This window comes from Lipophrys pholis (genome assembly GCF_963383615.2).
Source record: "Lipophrys pholis genome assembly, chromosome: 8".
In the NCBI taxonomy this organism is placed as follows: domain Eukaryota; kingdom Metazoa; phylum Chordata; class Actinopteri; order Blenniiformes; family Blenniidae; genus Lipophrys; species Lipophrys pholis.
The window spans coordinates 25,175,029-25,198,151 of NC_137630.1; the positions used below are offsets into that span (position 1 = coordinate 25,175,029).

The following is a 23,123-nucleotide window of genomic DNA, read 5'->3' on the forward strand; positions in this document are numbered from 1 at the left end:
TGACCCTGCATTAATCCCTTTCTTTTCTGAATTACCATCAGCCAAACTTCTCATTCTCACACTGCATACGGAGGTTTGTTGTGACAACAGTGGCTGAGTCACTCCTCAAAAATCTCTAAAACAATTCCAAAAATGGATCATTGATATGACACAGACGTAAACAAAAGTCGGCTCTGAAAACTGCAGATTTCCTCAGCTGTGAAGGCTTTGCTTTCAGACTTTATCACCGATAGTGAACTAGCTAATGAACAGTTCTCGAACCCAAGCTGAAAAGTGAAAGCTCATTAGAGTTAAAACCCCTATGGAAGAATGGAATATGTGAAAACTTTCAGACACAAATCAGAGGAATAAAAGGACAAAAAGAAACCCCTTATGGGTCTGGAGCATTAATGACATTCTGCAAAATATCTCAAGTGATTTTTGTTTCTTTTCAGGACTTCAATTCCAATCCACCAAACTTCTTGGTTTCTTGGTAGAAGACATGTTGGACTTGAACAGATTTAAACTTCCACACTTTTAGGCTGGTATAACTATTATGGGGAAGAAAACAAGGCCATAAAGATTTCCAGGTAGTGATATAGGAACAAATCTATACTGAAAATCCTTCCAGGACACATTTGATAACGGCCCTCGTTTCAGTTTGATTCCAATGTCTCTTATCATCATTAAGAGATTTCTTCTGCTAGTTTGCTGCTTGTTTCTGTCACTCTTCCAGTGTGATACATTCAAGCTCTATTGAATGTGCAGAAATCTGTTTTTCACTGTTAAGGGTCATTGTTTTCTGTGAACTGTCCATCTCTCCAACTCCTCCAGCAATGCTTTGGCTCCTCCCACAGACTCACCTGGTTTGACCTCAGATGTACAATATGGACACAAAAACATTCATTTCTATGATTACTTAGACATTTCCAGTTCCTAATGTATTTGGTTCTTAAGTGTCTCCTGCTGAACTCGCTCAGTGTTTGTAGTTGGTTGCCTGTAGCGCTCAATTTGCTCTCCGATTTGCAAACTGACTCTCTGCTTTTTCAAAGTAGAGCTCCATGGTTCCTTCCACACGTCATTATCAGACGTCTCTCATCTTTTAGCAAACAATCAAATAGACTTGTGCGACACTTGGTTTACTGTACGGTACAAAGTTAACAATCCAAATTCTTCCAACAGCCTGAAGCTCACGAGCCGTTTTCTTTTGTTCTTCTCACACTGTCAGTTGCCACTCAGAAGCTTTTATATGGCGAAAGAAGACAGCTCAATTCTGAATTGCTCTGGAAGGAAATACAAACTTGAAAACATCAACAAATTGACAAAAAAAAATAAAAAATATTCTATCCTCTCAAATTAGATTTTTTCTTGAATGATTAATTGAATCTTTCTCTTGTTTATAATAATTTCAAATTCAAATGTGAGTATAGAGTATGTTTACTTCAGATTTTATTTTGTAAACCCAATTTTTCATTTTGTTTTTCATATTAAATTATTTTGTTGTACAATTTCTTTCATCCCAATAACTCTGAAGTTCTGTACTATAAAACTACGCATCCTAACACGTCTCACCAACTATATCAACGCTCCTGATTTTTAACCCGTGTAAAAGTGGATAAACACATTGTTGTGCGCAATGCTCGAGTTTTCCTTTATTAAAGTCAAGCCACGACTCTTAAAACAGCCTGTGAATACAATTTTAGCATGAAAAGAGATTTCCGAAGCTCGACAGGCCTGCTGTGCACAGCTATACAAGCTGAGCTCTGACTGGATGATCTATGTTTAGGGAAGGTTTAGCTAAAAGTCAGTCAACGGCTTTGAACAACTGGTGGCTTCGACTAAATGTGATGAGCTAAAAATGTAACCACAACCACCAGTTCGTCTCTGGATTTAAAATCATGTGAAGCTGTCAGTGCGGCTGCCTCAACGATTGGTTCAGGAAAAAAACTTTTTTTCTGTTTTCAAAGATTAGAACTATACGGCAAACCTTTTTTTTTTTTTTTTTTTCATCCAAGGAAGTATTTACTGAAACATTTCCAAAGCCTAACTAAAGCTTTTGATATTCCTTCCCCAGCAAACAGTGCAGATGTGTAATATTTCTCTACAGTTCTAATGAGCATCATTACTTCTGCATTGATGCAGTGCCAAATGAGCTCATTGGATTTTTAAAAAGGCCCAGTTATTTAAAGCAAGTGATTTGAACATTAAGGCTGCATCAAATATCTGCTGGAGACTCACATCACAGCAATTAAGCATACTTCCCATGCCCATTAGATTAGATATTAACTAGTGCTTGGACGGGGGGGGGGGGGGGGGGATTAATAGAGTTCTATAAACTTGGTGAAAGGGGGTGGCAAACATATTGGTATTTTCTATATGAAGACAGAAGCTCATATTGGAAGACAGGAAGCTCAGTTGGTTTAGTTGAAGCCTGAAGAGATGGTAAGTGGACATAGCATCATTACAATGGAGTCATTTTTCGAACAACGGACTGAGGTCTTTAGAACTGAATCTGACTACGAGCACAGTAAGCCACGCTGCACCGGGTTGTTCAGTGCAGATTTTAGACGTCAACGCCTTGCCAAAGACTCAGCGCGTCACCAATTTATTTTTCTCTCACAATCCCTGTTTTGTTTTTTTTAAATTCTCTTGAGATAGATCAAACGGGGGTTTTTGCTAAGGAATTTAATTTTGTGAGTCAATGCTAAGAAGCGACTGTGTTCTATTAGAGGAAGCACACTGTTCAGGACCAGCGCCGTAGTCCAGTGAGCAGCAAATCTCACCAAGACAAACATGATAAGCTCTGCCTGTCCCGGTTCTTGACAGAATGCTGAAATTGTGTGATTGTTACAGAAGTGAAAATCCCTCAGGTGAAAAATCCAACACAGCTCTGACTTTACTGACAGATATGAGACGAGACACATCACGGCCGCACCTGTTAATAGATGACAGCAGCGAGATTAAATACACAAAGAGAACAAGATATTTTAAATGAGAGGCAAACATTTAGTTTACTTGTTTTCAAAGACACACATGTTTTTTTTAAGAAAGGTATGTTATCACCAACAATTAGAAAGAAATATATGGAGGTTTTAAGTGATGATGCCACATGCAGGAGAAAGTCATTTTTATCTTACTTTAAGCAGTTAGTTGTATCGAAAAGCTTCAGCACTCATCAGACTTCCTGTTTTCACTTGTGTTTTAATTTAAATAGTACCCCACAAGGAAGCATATTGGGTCCTACACTATTTAGTATTTATGTCAATAACATCGTCCTTAGTGTACATCTATATGCTGATGACACCATTATTTATACATCTCGTCCCTCCCTGAGGACTGCATTGTCTTCACCACAGGTCAGTTTCAATAGCATCCAACTACCTTTTTCCAGTCGCCATTTGGTTTTAAAGACAATAAAAAATGCCACGTGTAGGGTGTCTCCTCAAAAGTTTCTGGCAAAGTAATCTACAGATCTGCTTATAAAACTAGCTTCACAAGCTGAATGTTAGTTACCATGCTGCTATCCGCTTGGTGACTGGAGCTCAATTCAACATTCACCATTGCTGCTTGTAGTAACTCAGTTTGTCTTCATGCCCACAGACAAGCTCACCGGTTTCATTTCATTTACAAAACTCTTGTTGGGAAAACTTCTGTCTACACTTCCTTCTCAATATTCAAAACACAAATCACAGTCGACATTCTTGTAAATTCATCAGTCTGGTCATGGCCAAAAAAATGGTATTACAAAGCTGCTTAGCTTGCGAACTGGCGTGAAACATGTAGGGCTGTGTAAGGAAAATGAATGCTTCAAATATCCACAATGTATTTTGTGGCCAATGTTTAAAATATTTGATTATAAATTTTGATTGTTTGCTAAGTATTGTCCTTTTTTCTAGACGAGTCAACTTGTCTCAATTAAAATCTTCCATCAAATAAGGAACAAGTGTATAACTTGTACGTTCAGCCTTGAGCACCAGCAGGAACTCTTCATTATACCGTGTTTTATCCATGCATCAAAAGGAACCACTGAAACAAGTGCTTAAAGGATGGAGGGTCGTGGGAGGAAGTGCTAGAGACAATTAATACACAGGATATCACCTTCTATTTAATTCTAATGGACATACTGTCTCTATAGACTCAACACATATAGCAGCATCTATTTCCACACAGCACTGGAGGAGGGAATTGTAGACGGTTCTAATTCTCACTGTGCGCTACAAGACAGAAAATAATCTAAAACGAGACATCATTAACACCTTGCAAACACCTTTGTACAACACTTCACTTTCAACCTGCTGGATCCCACCGCACAGGCAGTGTGAGAAGGGTACAAAAAAAACAAAAAAAAAAAGCAATTTACACTTATTAGTTCTAGAATTGGAAAAAAAAAAAAAAACATGTGAAAGGAGAGAAGTTCCACCGTCGTCAAAGCAGGTGAGTGTGAACAGACTTGGGCATCAGGTGTATTGGCTAAATGGTGCGTCTCTGCAGGGTGCAGACTCAACATGTGCCACAGAAACGCCGCATGCACGAGACATGTGCGCTTCTATAACATCAGTGTCATCTGGTGCTTACAGCTCATGAAGCGCTTTAAAATTTGCACAAGCAAACCTCCCTCAACACAAGACAAGTGACACAGAAGCGTTGTGTGGAAAAGGCACAGCGTGATGGCCCGGGAGAAACCATTCCCAGGAGGCTGACATGCAACACGCACACTGGCCATTACATCACACACAGATTTCCCTTTTCTGCCTCGTCTCTTATCTGAAAGGAAATCAACTTAACAAGGCTGCGTCTGACTGGCTTGTTTGCTGCATCACAAATTCCTTTTCCATTTGGAAAAAAAAAAAAAAAGAAATGTTCGTGCAAACGTGACATAGGCACAAAGAACTGCACACATGTTTCAGCCATGAAAATATTTATGGATGTTTTGAACATTTGTGAATCATCAACACACAAATCTCACAAATCGGCTAAATAGTCTAAGAGACAACAGGTCAGGTTATAAAGGACATTTGGTAAACATTATAAAAAGATCTGACATGTTATATGAATCATTAGAGGAGAGGTCTACCAGGACACACTTGCAAAAGAGATTATTAATCCCAATGTGTTTCTCCTGAATAAATAAAGGCAAATGGAATGTTTATGTCTACAGATTCGTCTAAAACATTTTATATTATAACCTGATTTACACAGTCAAACATCCATATATATGGGCTTTCTACAGACAAACTGAAATATACAATGCTTTTTCTTCATTTATTCATGTAATTTAACCATACAATTAAAAAAAAATAAGAGCTGTTTCAGAATAGTGGATGTCATTTCTCCGAATTCTACATGTGTCTTTTATTCTGTTTTCAAATCTCCATGTATGAACTCAAGTCACTCATTCATTCAAATGTTTGTATCTCATTGCTTGACTCACTTCAAGTCTGCTCTCGCTGCCTGCTCTCCTGTCCTCTCTTCACTCCGAGGATCCTCGTGCCAAAAATAAAAGTCAGTGTGGGGTTGCATGAGTTATAAGGAACTGTCGGGACGGTAGGTCACAGGCACAGCTGTGCTCCAGACACAGGCTGCAGCAACAAGCAGGGAGCTCAGCAGCAGCAGGACGGGTGCAGTGCTGCAGCCGACCACATCAAAGTCGTCCGCAGTGTGAAGCAACACAGACATAAATACAGTCGGCGTCGGTACCACAGCAGGCAGTCTTGCAGGTACAGGGGGAAAACGCAGGTGAGGCAGGGACAGTTACTGGTCATACGAACTGCAAGCTGGTAGATTAAACTTGTTCATTTGAGTGGTATAGGTAGAAAAAAAACACGCTATTATTACTCCTCCATCCCAGCAAGGAGGCTGAAAGGTGACATTATTTGTATGAATCCAGAAATAGTGATTGAAAGAAATCCGTCCAAATTGATTCAGATATTATTATAAGAGTAAAAAAAAAAAAAAATGTCCCCAAGCAGCTTTTTGTCCCAGATTTGTAAATATAATGTTCTTTTGTGTGGTATTACTGACAAGTACTTTGTTTTTTAATGATGACATGATACATGCTTTCTTAAAAAGCAAAATCAGCCTGAGGACACATTTTCAGACTCTTAGATGAAGCAAATGCTTTTCTGACTTAAAACAACACTGATTCAGATTTTACGTTGATTTCATTACAGCAAAGACAAAAAGAATTACAATATCTGTGGAGGGTGGGGGGGGAGCACCTTGGGAAAAAAAAACAAGTCTATATTTTGGGTTAAATCTTGTAAAACATTATTGAAGGCTATAAAATCTGGTCAGTTAGCTTCTAAACTGTGCAGCACAGAAGCCATAGAAAATCACAGAAAGCTATAAATTTGAAGTAACTTGAGCAAGCAAAAGATGACACAAAGAGCTTCCTTCTTAAAGCCGTGGTAATGTTTCTATACTCAAGCTGGGAACAAATAACATTTACTTTTGATTGCATAAAAAAAAAAAAAGTGAACTCACATGCTCAAGCTGTTATTATGCATGCGATATGTATGTATACGTATACTATAATCTACAGACTGGGGCTGCCTTACCCTTTTTATCTGGTTTTGTTGTGTAATATCGGTCTATCTCATTTTATTTATAGTGAACAGGTCTCCACTTGTACTGGTATATTGTTCTGTTATTGTTTAATCATTGGATATTTTAGTAATTTATGCAAAGAAATATATACCAATGATGGTCACTTTTTGCATTGAGATGAATTTTGAGAAACCGATGTGTTGGAATGAAAGTATGTGGATGTCGGGTTTTTTTATGAATTCACAAGATGTTCTTGAATTGTGAATAGAGGTTTGTCAAATGTGATACAATGGTGTAATACCTGCCTATAATCTAGTCATTTGTGTAATTTTACATGTAATAAAGCTAATTGCATCGCTTGCCAATACTGTCTGTTGATATGTTATTGAATTACTTGATGCAGTTATTACCTTTTCAAAAGACTTTTAAATGATAATTCAATAATTGAATAATGTAATAGAATAGAATAGAATAGTATAGAATAGAATATAACTATATTGTTACTCTGGAGCAATGTTAAAACAGTGTTAGCAGCAGTGAAATGTCGAGCAGCAACCTCAGTGACAGCAATAAACACACAAGAGCATAAATACAAAACTGTGGAGAAGACTAGAATATTAAGCATCACATCTTGAAAATCAGGGCTGGGAAATATAAACAAAGGTTTTACAAGAGTAGTGCAATATTATGCAAATTGTTCATTGACACAATGCACTGTGCAAATTGTTGAGTGAAAAATGATTGTCCAGATATTATAGATATTACACTATCTGCATCTTTACATATACAATACCACAATTTATTAAGTTATTGGTAAGTATGATACTACTGGTATACATATTTTATTGAGTATTTCATCACTTCCGCTCCTATGTGTACTACTGGAGTTATTATGAGATGTGATTCTCAGCATTGTATCCCCCTGGAGGTCTTGAGCACAAGTGCGCAAGACATGGGATCACATTGTTGTTGCTTCAGGACGGGTGTCTAGTGTGAACACTCGTCAAGTCGATGGTGCAAATTGGAATGACTAGCTGTGGCAACCCCTGTACCCCCTGTAACAAGCAGCCGGATAGACACAAGTTTCTGTACATGTATAGATTTTATAGTGTCTTCAGTAATCAAATGAATATTTTCAATTTTTTTTGATTGCAATCTCAAGCTTATCCAAAGTGATTACAATATGTTTGTTTGTATTATTTGAATTGCATTTCTTTTTATCCATTGAGCCCAACTCTGAACATATGAATTTATATTTAAGCATCCACACAATGGCATCTTGTCCAACACGGTCACCTCATAAGCAAAAAGGTCCCTGGTTCGGTCCAGGTTTGGTTTGGGTTCCTTCCTGTGTAAAATGCTCCCCCTGTGCATGCCTGGGTATTATCTAGATACTAAGAGTATCTTTCTATATTCGAAAAACACATGTTTGAAGTTCATTGATAAATCTACATTACTTGCAGCTGGAAAAGGGGTATGCAAGTGTATGTGCCAACCTAATGTTTTGTTGGATACGTTGGGTAAACTGGGATGGATGGACAAATGGACGGACGGAGAGACGGGAGCAACACGACAATTTTAGAAACAAAACAATAGCTTTTGTGGCTTCTGACAGGAATACTTGGGGGTCGTTTTATCTCTGTCGGCTCAATACTTGTATATTTCTCAACAGCAAGTAAATCTCACATTATGTTGGAGACGAGTGCGAATTCATGAACAGATTAGTAATACTTTGACTGGTGTGGAAAATTCTTCTCAGAAAGTATTGTAACTAAGCCTGTGAGCGTCGGGACTATTTAAAGCTGTGAAACGCCAAACGTGGAGGGTGAATAACCAACAATAAGTGGCTGGGAGATCTCAGCAGATGTTAAGTGTCATTTTATAATCATAGTTTCAGCAAGTTGCATGCATGTGTGTAGAATTAATTCACACACTGTAAACCATTGGGTGGTGTCGTAAAGAAGATTCCGGGTTTGAAGCTGCTTATAATCCTGTTCGGCTTACTGACTCTAAAATATGTTATATTTACATTTCATGAGATCTAATCTATTTTCTTTATTTCTTTCCGTTTGTGTCATAGATCCCTCAGGTGAGCTACGCCTCCACGGCTCCGGAGCTGAGCGACAACACCCGATACGACTTCTTCTCCCGGGTGGTGCCGCCGGACACCTACCAGGCGCAGGCCATGGTGGACATCGTCAAAGCCATGCGCTGGAACTACGTCTCCACTGTGGCTTCAGAGGGAAACTATGGAGAAAGTGGCGTCGATGCGTTCATTCAGAAGTCCAGAGAAGACGGTGAGTGCATTTAAACTAAAGTAGTTCTCACTTTGTGCACCAACAAGAGTTTTCTTCTGAGCAAAATGGAAATTCAGCAAGTAAAATATGCATTGTTTTAAGGGAGCGGTTATGTAAAAATGAAATATGCCAGAATTGGAGTTGCGATTGACGATAATATCCGTCTATAGTCACATAGTTGATGGAGTGAGGAGTGTTATGAAATAAAAAGAATGGAGAATAGGCTTTTTTTTTGACACAGTGGATTAATAGAAATGGGACATACTGTACCTAAAGTTGTGGTGACCGAAGAAATCAACATGAAACATTTTGAGTGCAAACAAGGATGGATGAGTGTACAAGACATGAAGAAGTTTTATTTTTTATTACCAAAGACCATACAAACATCTTGAAACTACACACTGCCTGTAGCCTGTCTTTAACAAGGTATTGAAAACACATTTACAAAGATTCACTGTTTATATGAAAACAGTTATTAGAGTTTGTTTAAGTCAACAAAAAGATTTGTCCTTAGATTTTTGATTCCTTCTTTCGGTGGTACGATGATAATAGTCAATAAACATGAAAAAAAAATATGTTGTGATAGCTGGCAAGTTCGGAGATGGAAAATGGTCCAAAACCAACAGCTTTTCCACCATCTAATTCCACTCTCAAGTCCTAACATATTTCCAAAAAACGTGTTATTTAAATGTATTAACGTCCACAGGCCAGTCTGGCATTTAGAAAAGTATAATTTAGTACAGATTTAATTTAAGTGAAAATTGGAAGCTTCGGTTGTGAAAGCTTTCCTCATCGTTCACAGGAATTTGCAACCGTCGAGTTGACAAGGTCAACGCAGAAGATGTGTTCCTGTTTGAACTACCAGTGGTACCTAAAGTACTCTTTGGGGGAATGAAAGACACTCCATTGTGAAGTGACCAGCTATTGTTGCTGTTGCACGTTGAGGAACGAATTTAAAGTATTCATGAAACATCCAAGGCTGCAAATGACACTCATTTTCTCTACTAGTGATTTACCAGATGCTTCAGAAAATAATAGTTAACTGCATATAAAACATTCCTTCCCAAGGCCAGCTCGTCTTTTGTTAAGATTTGCCAACATTCCCAAACCCGAAGATGTTTTGTTTTTTTATCTTTTCTGGGATGATGACCAACTTAGATAACATTCAGCCAGGTTGAAGCATCTTTCAGGTCAACATTCAGAGTAATACACAATGTACAGATTTGAAGAAAGTCTGTAATCTTGTTGCACCAAGAGAGGAAGTACTTCCTCCTCTTCCCTAGATAGACATGTGTGGGCGGAGCCAGTCCAGTTCACACAGACACAGCAGATTCTGAATGCAGCTCATATGATCTATTATTCAAAAAGGATTAAAATCAAGGATTTGGGGCAATAAAATTTATATACAACGTTTTTGGACCATGTGAAAGTGTTGAAATGCTGTATAATAAGACCCCTTTAAAACATGGAGGGCTAATTCGGATAATTGTTGGAATCTTTAAATGTCTGAGAAATGTTGAATGAGAAAAGTGCATTGAAACACACAAGCATACAAAGTGTCAAAGAAGAGGTATGTAGTAAATCATTTCATTCAGAAAATGTCCAATCTCTTCAAGACTTCTCACAACATTTGCCTCATTCAGTTTGCACAGCTACCAAGTTCAAGCAAGCAAAACAGCTATCAAATACACGAGTATGTGTGTGTGTGTTGTAGAAATAGTGACAAAAGGGAATTATATTTTTAGACACTAAGTAGCAGCGACAGTGTAAACGTACAGCTGCACAGCGAACCCGCAGCCTCACGGGGAGGTACGATCGCAGGGTGTCGGGAATGTTTTCAGTTTAGTGCAGGAGGCCGGCGGCACACTCTCTGCACCGACCTCCGACCTTTTCCATGTCAGAGAGTAATCATGGCCAACATACCCGGCACTCTCTGTGCCACCGAGTCCCCATCAGCTCGGAGCTGATGCCGATCATCAGTCATCCTAGAAAGCCACCAGCAGCAGATTACTTCTGCACAGCTCGTCTGTCCGTTGTCTCCACTGGTGTAGTCCACACCAAGCACACTCTGGCTTTTAAAGCGTCATTTAAAGTTTATTCAGCTTATATATTTCATTCACTTGCAAACTTTCAAAAGTCAAATTTCTTAATGCAAATTAATCTGAAGATTACATATACATTTGACATTGTGCCTTGATCCTGCAAAATCCATTAGTTCTTTAAAATCCTTAAATCCTCCAAAAAATAGACATTAAATGGAAGAAATCTCTTGGTATCCAACAGCAGAATTGACTTCCACACTCATACATTACGGTGGGAATTGTCCTTTAAATGTGTAGGAAATGGTTTAGGAATCCTTCTTTTTACAAGAAAAAATCCAAAGGAGAGGTTTGATTCTGGCGGAAATGTTCCTGGAACTAATGTTTTTAGTATGCTCGAATGTCTGACGGCACCTCTGCTTCACTCCTATCCACACGCTGCAAAGCTTTTTCATTACATCAAGCCATCAAGCCCCGACTTAGTCATGAATACTTAAAACCTTCGAAAAGTTATACTTTCCGAGGGATTTTACTGCATGCGGTGATATCTTGTTACAGTCCAATGTGATTCCTGGGGGATCGTCTCCATTTAGATGGATTTTTCAGCCTTTCATTCAGGACAAGTGACCTCAGTGGTCGGCTGGTCAGACAGATAGCCAGAAGCCCCTGCGACGCTCGCTGGTCATGGAAATCTTCGGGTTTTGACTTTGGGAAACACAAATTTCTCAGAGAAGGTGGTGTTTAATAAGTATTGGACATAGGGTTTTTTTTTTTTTTGTTTGTACCCAGTCACTCATCTGGCATCAGACTAGAGGCAGTGGTCACGTCGACCCAAGAAGTCTGAACAGCAGGGCGTTATGAGAGTAATTTTTTAGAGAAGATATAAACTTTAATCTCATAAGTGCTGGTTAAGGTGGTAAGTACTGAAAGGCCCTTTTTTGAGGAGGACTCATTACACCGCAAACTAAATAACTGCCGTCACACAGACTTTATTGCGTTTTGAGTTTCCATTCAAGTTTCAAAGGTGGACCCTTTCGAAAATGCTCTGACTCCGTTTTGAAATAGAGGAATTTGATGTGTTTTACCAGGTTTGTTGATGAGCTTCAATCAATGAGGGCCTGATGTATTAAGATCCCTGTATAAACAGTGCCCAAGCTAATAGATCGTGTTTTAAGTTTGTTTGTGTTTTGAAGGCAATACACTATGAATAACAACTTAAAAGAAACATCACGTGCAGGGAGGGGTAATGAAATGATAGATTTGCATGCTTTTGATGGGTTAAGATGAGCATGATCTGCTCAAAACTGTACTGCTTTTAGGTTTGTTTTGCTGCAAAACAGCAAAAAACAAACAAAATCCTAATCCTTCTTTAACAAAGTAACAAAGTCCACAAATAAAACCCATGGGGAGCCAGCTGAAGGAATTCCTGCTATACTGCAGCTTCTCTTTCCTCCAATTCACAGCTCTGTTCTTATTAGACAAGGCAAGAGTTTTCAGACGTAGCAAATCATGTTGTATATTTTATGTCAATCTATTAACATAAATTCAAAACCAATACTTTGTGTGATCTGGTACAAATGCCTGATATTCCACATTGAGGGGAAACGCTGTGGATTGACGGTGCGTATTATTTTCCATGTGTTATTGCTGATCTTTAGATGAGTAACCTCTTAGTATGTCCTATGTATACGGGAAGCGTTAGAGTTTGTACCACCCAGCAATAAAACTAAGACAAAAAGATGATCTATTCAGGTAAAATCACTCCGTTGCCTCGAGTTAAAGTAAACAATGGGATGTTTGACTTCCTCAAGTTTCTAAACTGCTTGAGTCTCACGTCTGTCCATTCGGCTGCCTCAAAACATCAGTGAGACTCAGAAGATGTCAAATGAAAGATAAAGTATAGGGAAGTGACACGTCTCTATTTGTCTCAGTACAGAAGGTCAAACATCTGTTGTTGCCGACATTTTGCTGTGGCTCCTAAAAGGCGTTTGCGTGACTGTATTCACTCTGGAGAGTCGTGGGAGGCCAGCTTTGAGTTCTGACTTCATTTGAACCTTTTCCCTCAAATTTTACTGTCACTGGATTCAACAGGCTGACGGCAGACGACCACGTGTCTGACAAGAACTGTCAACCGCGCAAACATGATCAGCGTTTAGAGACAGCGCCGCGCTCCTTTCACTGCCTTTCAAACGTAAACAAGAACTCAAGTCAAACTTTCTGTCAAATCACCGTGACTTTATCTCCCGAAAGTCGTACGACTCGAGCGAAACTTTCAGGCGTGTGTTTGCCCCACGCTGAAGCGCTGTTTGATTCCACATGTCCTTTACTGCGGTACAGGCTTTGATTGATTACGCCAGAGGGACTCGGAGGACAAGCAGGCAGCTCTGTCAAAATCAAAGCCACAGGTCTGCCTGCTAAATGGGTTTTGCACTTGTATGCTCACATAATAATAATTAAAAAAATCCCAAAAATTTTTAAATAGGCCAGATCATAAGTGGCCAAATGTTCTATCTCATTAACCAGCCAAAGGTTATACCCAGCAGCCGTCACAGTCTCCTGATGTCACAGGTCCCCGTCACCGCGCTGCTTTGTGTGCGATAAAAAGAACTGACTTCAGCTCCGAATGAAAAATCTATTTGCAATTGAAAAAGCAACAACTTTCTGCCGTTACGAAACAAAAATGACATGTTTCTATTATAGTCCTGCTTTGCTGAAGGCACTGGGATCATTTACTTTAGTGAACATGAAACAGTCATATCTTGGCTAATTATTCCATCTGGCCAAGAATGAAGAATATTTATTTAAGGATAACTTATAATTAATTTTTTTTTACTACAACTGAAATGACATTTGTGTCACAGACAGATTAAATTTTTACCTTCAATTTCATTTATTTGTTAACAACCACAGTTAGAAAAAAAAAGGTTTTTCAACTGTTTTATTATCACTTCTAGATATCAAAACAACAAATACTCAAAAGTATTTTAGAAAAGCTTTTAGTTTTGACCAATCATGCAGATAATTGTTTTGCCCATCACTATCAATACACCCATGATAATATTAAAACTACTATTACTATTATGATTATTACTTTTTCTACTATTTGTCTCAAATAAATACTCATTTGCAATTGGAAAAAAGTCTGTTTTTCAAGAAACAATATATATGATTACCATAGTTGTTATTTTCTGCAATCATAGAATAGAATAGAGTAGATTTTATTATTTATAGTTACATTATTATATAATATATAATATGGACACCATTTGATACGTATAATAATATAATGATGTTTTCCTTCTAGTCAATTGGAAATATCATAAATAACTAATATATAAAAACAGTGCTGAAGAAAAGTGTGGTATACACCTTTTGTTTACTATTTTTGCAACTAATACATAGTCAAACAGTGGTACTTAATACCATTTAATCAATCTTTAACAGATTTCTATTGAGGAATTTATGAAATTTTGAGGCCGTTTAATCAAGAACATTCTTTTATGTAGTTTAGGGTTACAATTCTTCTGTAAAGCAAAGGTTTAAAAAGAGCAGACCGAAATGTAATCAAGGAACTGGAAGTACGATCAATCTAATTTTAATATATATAGATATAACCATCAGAACATAAACATGAATAAATCGGAATAATTCTGTAATGTGACCTCACTACTCCAAACGATAAGTGGAGTATTTGCTTTCATTATATCTTGTTTATCACCTTCATTACTCACCTCTTATTGACTTGTTTTATTAGGAATGCATTAGTCTGTATATGTACATGTGTGTATGCCCGTGCATGCTAATGTGCATGCATGTTTTTCTTCCTTTTAGTATCAGTGATGCACTTTAAATCACATTTAGCAGTCTGAAAGGCGTGACATAAATGAATCTGGATTGATTAAACTTGTGAAATATGTGCCGCCCAAAGCGCGGTTTCTCTTGCCGGCGCTCGATTGCACGTCTTTTTTTCCCCAAGATTTGTACTCTATTTATTCTCCGGGACGTTTCAGTGGAGTCACTCGCACTGAGCATGCTCAGACTGCTGTGTTGACCCTCAGACCATATGCTGGTGGGGTCCTATTGTAAACACGCTGCAGCTGGTGGTGAGATTCAGTTACATCTCCGGTGAGTCCACCGCAAATTTCAACCTCATAATTGGAAATTATGACATTTTTAATTTTCACCCTCACAGCACTCGGCAGTGTGTCATTTGTATTTCGGACTGGCTGGAGAGGAGACACAACATTTTCAACCAGTTCCACAAAAATAAAGAATATTCTAGCCATTAAAATTGTACTTGTGGCTGAGTCCTGGTAAAAGTGAACAGGCGGAAATAAATTCATTGTATTTGGTGAGTGTGTGCTGTTCTATTTCTTGTAACGTGTGTGTATTTGGGGGGTGATAGGTGTTGAAATGTTGTGTTAGATGTTAGATAACACAATGTCTCACTGACGGCGAGGATCTGATATCATTTGATCCCAGCACACTGGGCCTTCAAGTGGAAAGTGGATTAAACTAGAAACTCGCACAGCATTTGATCAGACCGACCGGACTTGAATATCGGCATCATGGAGCGGAAACGCTTTGACACCAGGGCAGTCGATATCACGGAAGATGTTACGTGTAACCTTTACTGCTTCCCTGAGAGTGTGAGTGTGAGATTCAAGTGTGAAGGCTGAGAAACAATTAAGGCAACTGTGAAGTAGAAGCATGTTTCATGCCAATGTCCTTTTTCAAGTTTAGAACTGTGCTGCAGTGAAACATGACTTTAAACAACAGTACAGATACGCCAATGTTTTCCAAGTTGCTGAAAATTATTAACTGGTTACAGTCACTGGTTGCTGGAGTTACTTTACTAATTACTGCTAATAAAAATGGCCGTGTGGGTCAATCCAGCCTATTTTCCATCATAAGTAAAACACAGAACGCTTATTGAAGTGATGACAATAAATACAATTGAGCTGAGATAAACAACCAAGGTAGCGAGCCCTCCAAAACTATCGTCATAATTTTCACTGCGTTACTAATTTACAATTGATTTCTAACTTTACAGTCAAAATCAGTGTTGAATTTAGTATTCATCCTCTAAAACTTGGAGAAAACAAATGTGCAAATAAGGCTTAGTTTACGTGTGCGGTTTCATTATAAAACCAACCAACAGTACCCACTAGTGGCAGCACATGAAAACTACATTGTTTTCAGCATTCCTAACATTCCCGTGTAAACGTGAAACCTTTCTAAAATGTAAATGCAAACGATGCTTTTTCACTTGAAAAGTTGTGTATAACACACTCATCCATGAGGTGTTTGACAAAAAAAAAACTTTCTGCAGATGCCATTAGAGGCATTCACTTTTTGTTTTCAGCAATAAGCAACTTTAAATTGACAAATGTGCTCTCTCCTGTCAGCAGCCACACTATTCCTTTAAATCCAATTGCAACAGCTTTCTAACACATCTGTTCTTTAGCTGCAACAAATCAGAGAATAGAAATCCTCTAATGCGTCAATACTTGTCATTTTGTATTCAAGTCATGGTCGACAGGTTTTCAGTCAACGCTTCACACTGGATTCTTATCTCTAATTGCTTCCTTCTATTGTCTTCAAATGTGCATAACAAATATTAGTGTTTGAAAACAAGTATTTTGTAAAATGGAAAACAGAATTACACAAGGAGTACTGTTGTTTTGATGAGCCTGTGTGACTCCTCCTAATGATTCTCGGTAAAATAGGGATCAACACATGTTGGTGGGAATAGAGGAATAGTCACTGGGATTTTCACATTTGTCATGAAATCGTGAAAACCTCGCAATTTACGGCAATCTGTCCAGTGTGAATCAGATTTTAAGCCAGAAATGCTCAAACTCGTGGTGGTAATAAAGGTCGTAAAAAGATTTGATCAAAACCAGAGGAAGTTATTGAACAATGGCCACCGATTCCTGGTAGTCTGTCAAATGCTGCAAACTAGTTTGAACTAAATCACAAATTATTTTGGCATGCAAGGTTCAAATATTGAAATGACTATATATTGTGCTGTACTTCATAGCGGAATGACTGCGAACATACATTTAGAGTGAAATTAATTCATCAACCTTCATGGATCTTGTGATGGCAGTTGTGGTTGTCCCTAAGCGTCACAAAATTCATTAATTCACAGCCAAAACATTAGGAACACCTTGCAAGTAACAGCTTGGACCTGCTGTTGCCATCAGAACTGTATTTATTTGTGGTGGTAATTCAATAAAGTGTAGAAAATGTTCCTGAGAGATTTTGGTCCTTGTCTACGTGTCAACACATTAGCTGCAGATTTATCGACCGGTTATTAATGATGCAGATGTCGTCTTTCACTACTTGCCAAAAGGTGCTATTTTGGACTTAAACCTGGTGTCTTTGGAGGCGTCTCGAGTCGATTGTCATGTTGAGAGACAAAAAAAAAAGAAGAAATGTCTGAGATGATCTTTCTGACATGGCGTGTTTTACGGCAAGAAGTAGCTATCAGAAGATGGTACACTGTGGCCATAAAAAGATGGAAATGTTCAGGAACAATACTCAGGAAGGCTGTGATGCTTAAACTACGCTAAATTGATTCTAAGGAGCAAAACCTGTGCCAAGATAATCTTTCACACCATTACACCACCGGCAGTAGCCCAAACTGATGACACAAGGTACGACGGATCGACAATTTCAAGTTGTTTGCACCAAATTCAAAGCATCCGACTGTGGCGGCAGATATGGAGACTCATCAGGCCAGACTACAACTTTCCAAAACTTTTACTGTGCATTTTTTGGTGAGCCTGTGTGAGCAGTTGCCTCAGTTTAATCAAAATGTGGGTGAAACTCCTGCACGTTCATTGAAAAATTAAGACTGGGTGCCTGGGTGGGTTTTCTCTTTGTGTTTGTCGATGTGAATGTGACGGTGTAACTGGAAACCTGTCGAGAGTGCAACCAGCCTTCACACACTCCACTCAACCCTGATTTAGATCAAATGGAAGATGACGGATGCATCACTAATTTGTGGATTAAGCACCTTGCAGTATATCTTCAATAAAGTGCCTCATACCGAAGTGATGTACATATAAATCCTCTGTATATTTTGAGCAGTAAGGCAAAACTAAATATTGCCGGAAAAAAAAAAAAAAATAAAACTGTAAAAGATTGCCTGAAACTAATTATGTTTTCGTGCATTTGTGGTCTGCAAATTCCAAATGACCGAATTCAAAATATGAAAGAAAAGTCTGATTAATTCACAAAACATGTGTTTTTAAGTAATTACAATATTTCAAAAGATTGACGGCCATAGTTAATACCTGGAGGGCACAACGAAGACGTCAGAAGCATAAAAGCCCAGAAATCAAAGGGAAATTACTGAAAACAAGTCAACAAGCCCGCTCCGCTTTTGAAACGCTGCTGGTAGAAACTAACCGATGTACATGTGATACCTGACATCATGCTGCTCTACTGAACAGCATTGGAAATTATTTCCTCACTTCACAAAATGGATAAAATATCAGAAGAAATTTTTCCCTGTTTGCTACTTTATTCCCACAGCAGGAAAAGTCACTGCACTTCCAGATTAAGTATTTTCGACAGTAAAGATGGCGAAGAGGGAACGCAGGCATGAATGATTAATGCCAAAACTCTCCAAACCCTTCAGATACAGAACCTGTTTGCACGGGCTTCTCCTCTCAGCATCTGCCCCTGAATTTGGAGCGAACAGCATCATCACCAGGAGAGTTTAACCGATGGCAGCGTGTCGGGCAAACACTGCATCGGAAGCGGCTGGACTGTCACTGCGACGTCCCGTCTTTGAGACGCCGAGTTGTTTTCTGAAAGCTGTGTTTTCATTTGGGTCTTTCCCATCTCTCAAACTGCCCCTCGGGATTAAGTCTGGAGTGTCATTATGGGAGATGATTACAAGAAAAGAGGGATAAAACTGTTTTTCAGTGTGATGTCGTGCTGCTGTCACCCTTGAAATGCAAGACTGTCCTTGATGCACGAGTCTGCGGGTCCCTCAGTAGATTTTTCTCTCCGTTTGTGTCTCACTCTGAAGAGCTGGGGTGCCTCCAGTGTCCTTATTAGAGAGCATACAGTCCTCTGCAGTAATACAGGCTGACACTGCGTGTCATTTTATCCTCACCTTGTGAAACGTATATGATTATCTTTCAGAGGAAGTTGTACACTTTCCTATTATATCCACCGGTGTCATCAAATCCAATGGGTTTGACAAAAAAAAGATGAGAGTCTTTAAGAAAAAAAAAAAAAAAAAGTGCTTTTCATCAGAAGTGAGCCTGTTGAAATGATACCTCAGATATCTGCGTGACAGATATTAAGTTCTGTCTCTTGGCGAGCTTTCCTCTCCCTAAATTTGGAAATTGACATTCAAACATTGCCATCTATGATTAATTGGATGGATAATTTCAATTCATAATTAATACGATTTTTAAGTGACAGCTGAAGCTGGAGAAGGAGGGCAGAGATGCACAGAGCGGCATCGAGATGACAGGGAGATTATGCAAATGTTAGAAATGAGGGTTGCACGCTGCACCTTTTGTCATGAGGGAAATGTCAAGAGGAATGATTGGAAGAGTCATTAACCTGAAAAACATCACCTGAGGAGGCGTTTTCCCCAACGTTTGAATGTCTTGTTTGGACCAAACAAATACAGTATCACTTATTCCGTAAAAGTGCATTATGAGCTACGGATATTGTGGCTGTTACTGTGAAAAAGACTTTTCTTAGTCGTCTGTGTAAAGAGTTGGCTTCATGTTAAAAGCCTTTTTTCTGCTTTAATAAGTTTTACAAAAACAACAAAAAACAAAAAGAAACGTTCACCTCCCCAGATGTCACCAAAATGTAAAACGGTCAGTTTGGAGTGTTTCATTTCTTATTTGGACTGTAATCGCTTGACAAGGAAGGGCAGAAGAAAGATAGGAAAAATAAAACAAGAGAGGGAAAGAGGATAGAAGGATGGAGGAGAGGAGGAAGCCAAACATAATGACACATTGGGGGAAGGAAACAAAGGAGGGAGGGAAGGAAGGAAGGAAAGAAGGAAGGAAGGAAAGAAGGAAGGAAGGAAGGAAGGAAGGAAGGAAGGAAGGAAGGAAGGAAAAAGCAAAAAGGAAAGAAGGAAGGACGGAAAGAGGGGGAAACAAGGAAAGACTGAAGTAATCAACAAAAGAAGGAATAAAACAAGAAAATAAATAAAAGGAAGGAAAAAAAAAAGTTGATCTCCCCTGACACCTCATGTCAAAGACAGGAAGTGCCTGTCAGCGCTGGGACTGCTGTTCCTCCTGCTACTGCTGTTCCTCCTGTTCCTCCTGCTACTGCTGTTCTTCCTGTTCCTCCTGTTCTTCCTGCTTCTGCACCTCCTGTTCCTCTTGCGTCTCCTGCTTCAGGCCTCATTGAGTCTGGGCGAATGCTGCGTGAGGTTTCTGAGTGCTAAAAAAGATGTCAGGGACTCCACTTTGTGAATGTACGCCCGCCTCTCCCCTGACAATATGACTGACTTGTAACTGCAGCATTATTGGAACCACATTACAGGCTGCTCGGCCGTAATCAGAGACAATTGGGGGACTGTGACTGATGTGGGAAAATTGTCGTACGGCGAGGTCCTGCACGGTAGTTCATGTGATCAGCAGCTGCGTTTCACTTATAAAAAGTAGAAGCAACGACTTTTGTGAAAGAAGTTGAAAGTGCAGATAGAACTTGTTTAAAGGTAAGAAAATACAGATTCTGAAATGGAAAACCAGAAAAGTGATTCTTTAGTCATGCGGTAAGTGTTTTTGTCGGAAGTACAATTCAAAATTATTTTACAACTATTGCAATAATCTCAAACGGGCAATGAAACACAGACATGATGCAATGTGCTTGGGGCAATAGAGGGGATGTAACCCACCCCCAGGCTATGTATCGCTCCTTCTGCTTAAGTATTTTCACCACAGTGAGGAATAAACTTCATCTTCTCCCATAGTAATTAAAGCAGACAGGACAAATAACCGCAAATGTACATAAAATCTGCGTAAAGCAAAGCTGTGAAACTCTACATTCACACCAACACGTAGACATTGAATTAAAATTAAAATTTCTTCTATAAAAATGGTTTTAAGTAAAAGTACAAGCTTAAGTAAATCTCTGCAACCGACATACCTGAAACATTTATGATTATCTGTATTACATTGTTGAATTTATTACATTAATTTTGACTGAAGGTGCAATAAAGCTCTAAAAGGTTTGTGTTTTAATGAGATTCATTCTGTTTCAAAACGTTATTTTATTACTCTTCAATCCTATTCCCTTCCATTTCTCTCGCTCTGCTTCAGACGCACCCTGAACGCAGCACAAAATTAACTTTAAGGTAGAACTTTAACAGCTACAGAAGAGAAGAAGTCATTTGCAGAGCATGCAGGTCGATTTCCTTCTGTCTTGGTAACTCCATTTCACTTCCGATGAGAGGCTGCAGCCATTTAGCGACTCTTCTCTTTTTTTCTTCACTGTTCATTACCTTGTTTGATTAACAGTTTGCAGCATTTCACAAACGGTTTCATGTCTCTAAAACTGTCATGGCTACATTTCCAAAGGCTGCTTTATGTTACTTTCAACCACCTGGAACTTGGTTCCTCTGACAGTTTGAAAATCAATGAAGGGTTTTAGCTGCAGGTGTGCAGAGAAAGAAAAAAAGAGAGAGAGAGAGAGAGAGATAGCAATTGTCAAGACTTTGCCACAGATCTTCTATTTGCATAATATGCTTTATATCCATCATGCCACAGAGACTGTAAGACAAAATATCCCAAACTTCCCGTCACGTCACAGACCACAAATCTGCAGGTTTTACTTCATCAGCTTAAAGTTCCCCACTCATTCCATCTAATACTTTGTTTGGCCTGAAAGCGGGTTGGCATTTTCACCGCGCGCTGAGCTGGCCTGCAAAGTATGCAAATGAGACATTTTGTGTTTGCAGTTAAACAAGCATTGCAATCAAGTTTTGAATTAATAAACAATTACGCTCTTCCCTGGAAATATCCAAGCATGTTTACACCGGAAATTCAGAAGCGTTCAAATTTTTAATCTGGCACAACAAGCAGCGGCAAAGGTTTGTGGAGGAAGTTTTCATCAGAGGGTTGTTCATTACTGTATCTTAGAGAGGCTGCATGCACTGCTGGACAGGTCTGGCCATTGTCTGTCCTGGGGCCTGCGCAGGCAATAATAAAGGTGAAGACACTTCATCACAAAGTGGAAAAACCTTCTGGTAGTTGGACGCTGCTGCAGCTCAGGGGACGCGTGAACCTTGGTGCAGTCTAACCGCGGCTGAATAATCTGGTAATAAACAAAGAGACAGTATTTTGGCCCACAAATACTTTAAAGAAAAAGTAAAAAGAAAAAGAAGAACGTATTACAATTCAGATTTAATCTTTCAGTGGTGCACATAAAATGTTTCCCCTGTTAGGAGCTGTGGCATTAAATGTATGGAGTGAAATAAAAAAAGTGGCTGATAAGTCTTTAATGCGACATTACATTACGTCTGCATTGGATTACCATCAACAGGATCATTATGTCACATTCTTGCCGTCGTCCTGGATTTCACCAAGATACTCTGGGTAGCTTTTAAAGACAAGTTCTAATAATTATCTTATATATATATATATATATATATATATATTATTTTTTTTAAAAAGATGGATTATTTAGTCTGCAGTAGTAGGAAAATGTAGTGTTTGTCACCAGTCTCATTTGCATGTTTTCCCTGCATGTGCATGAATTTTCTCTAACCCGGTCCCCCCCCCCCCCCCTCCCGACAGTCACTAAATGTTCTGTAGGCTTGATTGTTTATGTCCGTGATGGACTGGCGACCTGACCAGGTCGGACCCTGATCATAGTCAGCTGGGATCTGCTCGGGCGCTCCGGGACTCGAAGACGCCAAAAACAATCAATTGTCGGTTGTCACGTCATAAAATATTCACAGTTGCACCAGTACACATAACACCGCTGGATATCAGGACTGATCCTGTGTGCGGTCCGATAAATAACACATAATACCTGAAGCTTGACATCAACCTCTCTGCAGAGCAACTAATCATGTGAGCCACTGGCGCTCCCAGCTAAGAAAAAAAAGTAATGTCATGTGTGTGGAAATCAAAGTTATGCAAGTTATTCACTATATTTGTGTCGGTTAGCAATCAAATTGTGTATTAGCAATTGGAGGGATGAACAATTGTTTTTTTTGGGGGGGATAGCTGCAAATTGAAAAGGCTACTACGTAGTGCCAAGT

General features: G+C 39.0%; 1 protein-coding gene across 1 annotated transcript in view; it reads left to right on the forward strand.

Moving 5' to 3' along the window:
• The window catches only part of LOC308113864 (metabotropic glutamate receptor 4-like), a gene marked incomplete at both ends in the record, with an annotated part of 153,376 nt that overhangs the window by 72,161 nt on the left and 58,092 nt on the right, over window positions 1-23,123 (forward strand). Inside the window, one exon of the mRNA XM_080470392.1 lies at window positions 8,606-8,822. Within this exon, the coding sequence (XP_080326518.1) occupies window positions 8,606-8,822 (217 nt within the window). The remainder of the gene's footprint in view (window positions 1-8,605; window positions 8,823-23,123) is intronic.